This window comes from Pangasianodon hypophthalmus, chromosome 2 (genome assembly GCF_027358585.1).
Source record: "Pangasianodon hypophthalmus isolate fPanHyp1 chromosome 2, fPanHyp1.pri, whole genome shotgun sequence".
Classification (NCBI taxonomy): Eukaryota; Metazoa; Chordata; class Actinopteri; order Siluriformes; family Pangasiidae; genus Pangasianodon; species Pangasianodon hypophthalmus.
Window position 1 is genome coordinate 15,811,737 of NC_069711.1, and position 9,962 is coordinate 15,821,698.

The 9,962-nt window shown below is 35.7% G+C and overlaps 1 protein-coding gene across 1 annotated transcript; it reads left to right on the plus strand.

Moving 5' to 3' along the window:
• The first annotated feature begins 700 nt into the window (after positions 1-700).
• Positions 701-6,309, plus strand: synprb (synaptoporin b). The gene is made up of 5 exons (XM_026923932.3): positions 701-847; positions 1,564-1,682; positions 2,778-2,976; positions 3,602-3,793; positions 4,447-6,309. The coding sequence occupies exons 1-5, from the start codon at positions 824-826 to the stop codon at positions 4,768-4,770; spliced, it is 858 nt and encodes a 285-aa protein (XP_026779733.3). The 5' UTR covers positions 701-823; the 3' UTR covers positions 4,771-6,309.
• The last annotated feature ends 3,653 nt before the right edge of the window (positions 6,310-9,962 follow it).

Sequence of the window (9,962 nt, forward strand, 5' to 3'; positions counted from 1 at the left end):
CCTCTGAAGTTCAAATGATCCTTGTCTCTCAAGCCACTACATAAATCTAATCCATTTCACTGTTGACACAGCTTGACATCTGTGGCTGAAGTGAAAGCGTGGCTTCCCTATAATGTATGAGATTGATGATCACTTCATATCTCAAGCCATGCAATCATCTGGGCTTGAGTTGGGACAGTCATTGAATAATGTATATTGTGTTAAAGAATCTAGATATACTGTTTTATATCTCTATGGAGAACAGTATGACAAAATACCATGTCAATATACATTCTTTTACTTGAAATATGAGATTTTTAAAACTGCGTAATCTACACTGGCATGGCAAGTGAGTGTCAGAGAATTGTTTTTGCAGATGAAATATTTATAGTATGGTTGTGGCTCATGCAAAAAGTATCAGTAATAATGTGTTTATTGGTTTATTTTGTTGCATGTCAGAGTAACATGCAATACTAACATGTGCAGTGTGAAATGATCAAAACAGTTAATTATGGAATAAAATGGATTAAAATGTTATTATAAATGTCATTCAGAGCTTCATTTGAGAAGTATTATGTCCATATATGTGAGTCAGTGTATGTGGACATGCCAAATATTCCATCATAATGAATTGCAAAATTCATCCCTCTCTCTCTCTCTCTCTCTCTCTCTGTGTCTCTACCTCTCTGTTTCTCTCTCATACACACAACACATACTCTGCTTGGTTCCTGTGTCGAAGCGTCTGTGTAGTGAGTTCTCAGTCACTATCTGAGGCTTTACATGGGAGCGAGCTTTCACTCCTTTACTGAGAGATATACTAACTGATGATCAGTCATCCTCCTCAATGTGTATGGTCATATTTGCTCCGGTAAGACTACATAAGTTTACTTAAAAGGATATCTTGAGATTTTTTTTTCTTTCAAATAATTTTGTGTTTGTTGTATAAGTGGTATAAATAATTATATACATACATATATTAAAAAGTGCATTCAGTAATTATCTTTTGTCGTGTTTGTGTGAATGTCTGAGAAAAGGTTTGATTATTTAATCAGATTTAATCACTGTGAGTGGTCCCAGCATCTGTCTCTGCTGTAGTTTTTCCTTTCTGAATAATTTATCTGCTCTTACTGAAAGATCGATGCTAATCGCTAATCAGTATTATACTGTGTATAGTATTTCTATATATATGAATATTTGTGCTTTATTAGTATGATTCTCATTTTCTATAGGAAACTATTGAACATTTCATGTGCAGTATTTAGTTCATTCTTTCAAACAAGTTCCATTATTCTGGTGTTGTATCTATGCCTTTAATTTACACTTTATTATAAGTTTTAACCATGTTATTTTTTTAGATTTGTTTTCAACATATGTATTGTAAGGACTGGGGTATTTCTTGGACATACTCACAAAACCACTTCTACTTCTCTTCTACTTAATAATAAAGGCTTGTGGAGCGCATATTAGAAAAGCAGCACTTAAGAGAAAGAGAGGGATAGAAAGAGAGAGAGAGAGGGGGGACACTGAGAATTATGTACTAGGGTTTTTATTTGATTCTTTGATTCATTCACTTTGCTTCTACAGCTTTTTGCTGTCTGTGCATTTGCAACATGTGGGGGATATTCTGGCCAGATAACGGTTAAAGTGGAATGTATGGATAAAACCCAAAGAAACATCAGCATCAGTTTTGGCTATCCATTCAGGTGAGTGTAATTATTTCTCTTCATGTCCTTAAAGTCACAGATCAACAGATGATGGACATTTCTGTGGTAGTATAAACCTAAAATTAAAATGTACCGTAGTGAACAGTGGTTTGAACACTTGAGCAAACCGCTCTCAATAAAGCAGTGGTTTGCAATCCCTGGGGTCTCAAAAATATGTCCATAACATCAAATGCCTCAGAGGAAGTGTGTGAAGTTTTTGCCCTCCCACACTCACATTGTCTTGTGATACAAAGTGACAGCTGCAAGGGCTGATGACTAAATTTAGTGAGAAAGGATAAATTTAGAGAAAGCAACCACGTAAAGAAAGATCTTTCACCATAAAATAAATAATAATTGAAGTTAGTCAAATGAATTTTTTAATTAAACATATAATATTGTTTTAATTAAACAATACATATACATGTGTGTGTGTATATAAAGTATATATTTTGATTTTATATATTTGGTAATTTGATAATTTGGCATTTTTCTAACCACGGCCTGATTTTCACTTTAAACCTGAACTGCTGTTGATCTCTGTTTCTTCAGTTTGATACATCTGATTGTATCTTGACCTGGTCATTTTCAGTGTTATTCTGTAAGTTGACATTGTTTAAAGATTAGTCAGAAATAAAGCGATCAACTAATCAAAAAATAAAAAAAAATAGGCCTTGCTATCACAAATTAAGAATTAAGAAAAGCAAAGCATAAAGAAATCATGCTAATCATACTAGGCATGTAATTTTCATGTTTTTCTGTCTTCAGTATTTTTATAATGCACGATATCTATGTTCTTCTCCCTCAAGTATAATTTGCAGTCTAACAAGTAGTGAAGACAAGGTGACTTGAACATAAATGCATATTTAGTGGTCTTTTATATAAGTATGTAAAAACATGAATTATTGATGTAGAGATCCACAAGGTCACACAGGGATTATATCAGCTTCACAGTGTGGTATGAGTCTGTGAAGACAAAGGGCAGACAATACATTGGCTTGTAAATGGCAGAATTAATATTTTATGAATATGTATAGTATGAGTCTATTATGGCATGTTATACAACATGCTGAAATTTCTCGTATGCTGTTCCTCCAGACTGCAGCAGGTGCACTTCAACGTGCCTCTCTGTGAGCGTAAGAGGTATGAGACGATTTTCCTCGAGGGAGACTACTCTTCTTCAGCACAATTCTTTGTTACTGTGTCTGTGTTAGCATTTCTCTACTCGCTCCTAGCTACAGTAGTCTACATTTTCTACCAGAACAAGTACAGAGAGAAGAACAGAGGTCCTCTAGTGGTGAGTGCTGTTTTTTTAGAATGAAAGGATTGACAGGATCCCTTACATAAAAATCACATATATTTTACATGTTGTTATGTTATTTTAAACATGGACTTATGTGAATAACATGTGATCACATCCTATTCTATCTATTCTATTCTATCTAAAAAAAAAAAAAGATTGTTAATTTCAATATCGTTTGATCGGAAATCGCACATGTTTCACGTCAAAAGAATTATTCATGTGAGAATTCATCTTAAAAATAATTCATATAATTGATGTCATAACTCATCTATAATTGATATCATAACTCAGTTTAAACCACATTGCCCTACATACAAAAAATTAACATATGAAAATAAATGTCATGTGAAAAAACACATGAAAATAAATTTGAAAAATAATCAGAATTTTTTAAAATAAATACACCTGCACTACATGTTGAAAGTCCACTACATATGAAAAATGTGTGATGTGTAATTTGTGATGTTTAAAAACCATGTAAAGTTCAAGTGACTCCTCTGTATGAGATGTAAGGAAAGTGCTTATCGATAAATATATAACAAACAAATAAAGCACAGTTTGATTTGGGAAAACTAGCATTTCACAAAAGTGTAATAATTACATTTTAAATTCTCCACAGGATTGCCTGGTGACTGTGATTTTCTCAGGTCTGTGGCTCGTGAGCTCAATAGCCTGGGCTAAAACTCTCTCCGGAGTGAAGACAGCCACGGATGTGAGTCTGATACAGATGCTAATGACTGCCTGCAGAGATGAGGAGAACCTGTGTGAGACACTAGAGGAGCCTACCTGGACCAGTCTTAATGTATCAGTGGTACGTGTTTTGAGACTACAGTATGAATATAGTAACAAAGTTTGCAGGCTATTACAACAGATCTTGAATCTATTCACTATTCACTAATTCACTGTTGTGCAAGCTTTTGCTAAACCCTTGCTAATATCAGAGTCAAGAATCTCTGATAGTCTTAAATTGTGCCAGGGACAAACAAGGGATTTTACAGGCATTTTGTGATGTCTAAAGACAGTCTGAAATAAAAAGCACTAAGTGTATCTTTTAGTTGAGTTTAAATAAAATTTTAGAACAAATGCCATTAGGCTATACTGAGACTGTGTCTGATGCTGAGAATAAGCTCTCGTGGGGTACTGAGTTATATTGTCCAGTCTTGATGCCCTGAATATTTTGGATTATGCGGTTTAGTAAATTCTTCAAATCACAAAGCAAAATTGTGGCAATTTTATGAAGTACCAATTCAAGGACATGATTTTTTAATAGGCCTGTTCCATTGTATCAGGTTTAATATTACTACAGAAATATGACCATCAGCTATCAAGAAAACCTCAAAGAAAAGTATATGAAGTGTGACAAAGCCAATTAAAATTTATGAATATTTAAAACAAATTAACTGCATTACTCCTTATCTCATATTTATATTTTTGGCTGTGAACCATCCCTTCTTTCTCCCCCAGGCGTTTGGCTTTCTGAATTTCTCCCTGTGGGCTGGTAACATTTGGTTTGCCTACAAAGAAACAGGCTTACACAAGTCCGGTCAGCGTTACCCCTCCAGAACGCCCTCTGAGAAACGCAGCGGTAGCTTCAGGCAGCACAGTCAAAGCAGTTTTGACCAATCCGGAACAGGCTTTGGACAGAGGCTCTACAGCCAGCCAAGTTTTGACCTATCAGGTGGAGGACTCAGCCTACTGCAGACCAATCTGGGACAACCTAATGTTTACAGACAGATGGGCAGTCCCACCTCTAGAGGACCGCTCATATTTGTCAATGAAAGTCAGTGAGATAAGAGAATGCAGAGTGGTTATACTGTATGAGGGAGATAGTCTGGAGAGAAGAATGAGGAAAGTAATAGAGAAATGATAAAATATCCTCTCAGATTCTGAAAAGAGTATGTCCTATGAAAGTGGAAAAAAAAAGACAGAAAAGGAATGAACACAAGACACTATATGTGTAAATTGTGCTCATTGGCAGAAGAGGCAGGAAATATAAGTGTTTCATTTAGATTAGTTTGGTGATTTTTCTATTTTTTGTTAAATTTAATTATTATTAAATGTGGTTTAAATAAAATGATGTATACTTTCTGTGAGATTTTTCTCAAATTCTAATAAAAAATATTTAGTGTATAATCTTACATACATTCACTGCCTACTTTAATAGGAACACCTGTACCACTACCCATGCATGCAATTATCCAGTCGGCCAATCATGTAACAACAGTGCAATGCATAAAATCATGCAGATATGAAACATGAAACATCAGAACGGGGGAAAATGTGCTCTAAGTGCCAGACAGGCTAGCCTGAATATTTCAAAAACTGCTGATCTCCTGGGATTTTCTCACACAACAGTCTGCAGAGTTTATACAGAATGGTCAGATAGCTCAGAGGAGAATGGTCCAAGCTGACAGGAAGGCTATAGTAACTCACTCTTTACAACCATAGTGAGCAGAAAAGCATCTCAGAACCCACAACACATTGAACCTTGGGCAGATGTTCCTATTAAAGTGGTCAGTGAATATAAATGGATATAGATAGATGTAACAATATATACCATTATTTATTTGTGTTCTGCCACTGTAAATGTTGTCTCTGGTATTTTTCTCATGTACATTTTCAAAGGTATAATGTATATGTAATAATTGCTTCTTGTACTTTATTGATATTGTTACCTTATAGGGCTTAAAATTAGAGGTAAAAACAGTCTGAAGTTGGGAGGTGTCTGAAGATGTTAAACGACTGATCTGAGGGCTGTATTATTAATGACTCAGTCTCTTCACAGTGTTCAGTGCAGTGCAGAAAGTGTGTCAGAGTCTATGCAAGTGATGCAATCATGTTGTAACTTGCAAAGTTTAATGTTGATCTCTCTGATCTAACCTTGTCAACATAGGGAATAAAAATATTACAAATTCCATCAACTGGCCGTGATTACTGTTAAATGAATATAACATAAGAAAGGCTCTGATTATTTAGGCATATTTTTATCATACATCTTTTTATTTGGGTTTATGTGGCTTTCACCAGAGATCAGTAATGTTGAAATATAAACATAAGATTTAATCTCTGAATCATTTGTGTTTGTGCAAGTTGCAATATATCATGCTGAGAATGTATGCACCATTACAAGATTACAAATAGGATGCAGTATCTTGTAAGGATTGCACTATGTGACATATTGTGGTTTCTACTTTTTGCAGCCATTAATCAAGAGCTTTTATTGCTTCACTCCAGAACATTTTCTTCATTTTCTTCTGTTCTGTTGTTTTGTATATTCATTGCATCTTCCCTTGTAAATAAATCTGTTTCTTCTCAGCTCCGGACAAAGGGATGGTGAAGATACTCGTTTTTCCTCACGAAGCCTTGTTAATGAGAGGGTATCAGGGTACAATTAAGATCTCTAGGTCTGTCAGAGTCCTGGCCTGTCTTCATGGCTACAGACTGTTTAGCATTCTCCGACCCACTGCAGTGAAGCTAACTGCCTGCAGGTGCCCAGCCCCTGAAATTGCAGCTTTAGGTGGCTATAAGTCTTTAGCTGATGCCATTTAGCTTATAACAGGAAATGAAAGGTTACAACTTAAGAACTGTCTTCAGCTGTTAGTAGGGTCCAATTACAGAACATGAATTCTGTGTGTGTGTGTGTGTGTGTGTGTGTGTGTGAGAGAGAGAGAGAGAGAGAGAGAGAATAAGAAAAAAATATAAGAAAAAAAGAGAAAGGAAGCCTGTGAGCAATAATTGCAGTGTTCTTGAATAATGAACAGTGTTGTTCCAAGCTGATGATGATATAATCAGCAGTCTATTGATAGGCTTTAGCCATATGTCAAAAAATCAAGTGAAGTAAATGTGAATGCTTCCTTCTCTGGATCAAGTAATGTATGCATCATTACCACCTTGCCAAGGTATGTACTTATTTAAATGGAAAGTTCTCTAAGTTCAGCTGGAGGAATTGAAAAAATCATTAAACGTGTGTTAGACATTCTCTGAAAAAGACAGGTTTGATTATTTGGGCTGGCAGTTAATTCCAGCAAGGCAGAATTACCATGGTGCAGCAAGGAGACCTTTCAATTCAGCTACAGAGAGTTGAGTATAAAAGTTAATCCCAGACTCAGCTGAGTGGATGATAAGACATCATGTTGTTAGTGATTTGCTGGTACAAGTGTATGTAATGGGGAGGTGAGGGTGACTCTGCCTTCCCCTCTTCTCCCTCCTCATTCTGTTCATCCATCTGTCCTCCTGGCCCTTTGACAGTGTTTTGCTCACCGTGTCTCATGAATAAAAAAAAATGATATAGCTTATGATATAGCTTTCAGATTTGATTCTACTATTGTGTACTGTAGAATTCTTGGTGGTAAATCACATTTCAGAAATATTTGTAAGGTATCATAGCCCATAACATGTCTATAGCAGATTATATATCAAATAATCTATACCACACAGTTAGTAGTAAATGCATTTAATGTACATTGCCTTAAAATTGCCTGCATAACATGAAAAACATAAAGAAAATAAATATTAGGCAATCTTACACAGTGAAGAGAAGTGTTCCCTGGGTAAATAGAATGCCTTGGAAGATGTATTTTAATTTTTGGGTTGTTGCCTACCATGTACCCAGACCAGGAATATTAAAATCCCTGACTGATTAGAAATGAGAGCCTGTACGGCAGTTATTCTGTAGAGAAACATGTCATAACATATGAATACAAACATGTATACAGGCATTATGATCTTACACTTGTATTAAAAAAAAAACTATATTATGTAAAATTAGCCTAGGACCTACGCAGTTAACAAATGTTGAATACTTTTAGGTAAATCGGTTAAAATTCATGAATATGTTACAGGACTTCTGAGTAGCCTAACATTACCTATATTTCCATTTACAATATACTGTATTCCAGATCAACACTCATCACTTTTAATTAGGTCATACATTTAATGAGTGTAAACTGTAGTCCATCAGGACCATAGGCTCTGGCATGACTGGACTCTTCTGCACTTATCAGAGGTATAAAAGCACACTGTCTCTGTCCAACTCCCAAACCTTTTAGTGACATTTTTATGTTTCTCCACCAGTGCTAACTATGTCCAAATACGCTGTACTTTTTGTATGATGAAATATTCAGATAGATATGTTGAGCTAACATAAAACCACAACACTGTGGAGCCTGCAGGGAAGCAAGCAGCTTATGGAATTGACTGCCCTCTGTTGTCTGATCCACATTTACAGCAACAGCTTTGATTGTTTATAATGCCATGTTTATCCATTAGCTATCTCATTAAAAACCTTGTTCTGTGATCATTTGGTGCTGTCGAAAAAACTGGAGTTTACATGACATCTACCTTACAGAGAGAAAACAGTGTATAGGAGGTGAGTTGTCAGCTTTTACTCTGCTAATGGACACTATATGTAATTTGTACATGTTTTATGTTTCACACAGGATAAGGATTACATTGGCATGCAATATTTGATATTTTAAGATATGGCATTCATGCAATTTTGAACATCTGAGTGATAATAATGGCTACCTATTGGCTCAGTAGATGGATGTTCATAAACAGGAGCCAAATGTGTTCTCTACAAATATCAGCTAAACATTTTTTGGGGAAAAAAGTAAATCTTGGAACAGAGATTTGGAAAAGATCACAACTGAGCCTGTGTCACTGTCCAGGTATTTGTACTGTACTGTATCTCATTGCACTCCTTTGGTATCAATACACCTTTTTTGACATTATGGAGCTTGAGAAGTCTGTCTCAAGAATCCATACACAAATAAGTACACAAATATTCAGCAATTTAATTTTTTTTAACACAATTTAAGGATTCTAATTTTGCTGAAGTGTAAAGTGCTATCCACTGAGTTGGTACTGATCAGTAATGTAGGTTTAATTTAACCTTAGATGGAACTTAGAGAAAGACAATGCTTATGGCATATGACTCATTTTGTGATTAAAGGTTTAACAAATGGTACTATTACCAATCATGTTGTTTAATCAGGCTATATTCAACCAAATGCTAAATATTAACTTTGCACATTTCAAATTACTATTTTTTTGTAACATCAGACATACTTTCACATTATGGTCATATATACCAGTGAGTCAGTCATGATTGGCTAGGGGTGTCATGAAGGCAGAGAAAGTGGGAATGCTTTCAAGGACCCTGAGCAGATAGGGGGCCCAAGGGGATCTTAGGGAATGAAAATTGTTCAGGAGGAGAAAAATTGCTCCAGGGCATTAAGCTGTCAGGGGGTCTACAGTTTCTACTGGTAACACAGCCAATTTATTGCTGTAGACATAAGTAATTGAGTTCTTTGTACTGACATCTTTATATGCAGTTGGGTAAGAAGTGAAAAAAGATGTGCATGTCAACTTAATGTATTTTGTTCATATTTCCAGCAGCATAGTGCTCGCAGAATAAGACTGCAGTCTGTGCACACTCCACTGCTACTTCCCCCTTCTAGCTAGATTAAAGAGCTACACTGATCAACAGAGCATGACCACTGTAATGTGTAAAGGCAGTACTCATATCATGCCTAGTTTAATAAAATGGATTCAAATTTGTCTTCTTCTTATACTGTCTTCTTCTTTAACTGGCTACTATTACAGGGCAGAGAGTGGCTTATTAATCATTTGGAGCCCAGACTTTTGGTGGTGAAGCTCGGCAAGATCAAATTAACTTTACATTAATAATTTTACAATTATTTTTATTTATAATATTGTGAAATTGTACAAACACAAAATCCATTGTCAGAGACTGTAGTTTTGGCATTTTATCATGCCCACTGTCATGTCAAGGCTGGAAATGGTGTTCAAAGACACTACCCAAACATGGCCCAACACTCAGCACCAATGGAGACTGTCACATTCAAGTTCACCATCTTACTGATTACACACATCTGTTCGCAATCACAGACCACAGTATAAAAGGCCTCTCGGTCCATACTCACCTTGCCTAGTATACACTATGTGATTCTCTCCAG

Excerpts from the sequence above, each read along its gene's own strand:
- synprb (XM_026923932.3), top strand. The coding sequence starts at position 824 with ATGTGTATGGTCATATTTGCTCCG. Across the intron at positions 848-1,563 it reads GTATGGTCATATTTGCTCCG|CTTTTTGCTGTCTGTGCATT; the intron begins GTAAGACTACAT and ends TTGCTTCTACAG. Across the intron at positions 2,977-3,601 it reads AGAACAGAGGTCCTCTAGTG|GATTGCCTGGTGACTGTGAT; the intron begins GTGAGTGCTGTT and ends AATTCTCCACAG.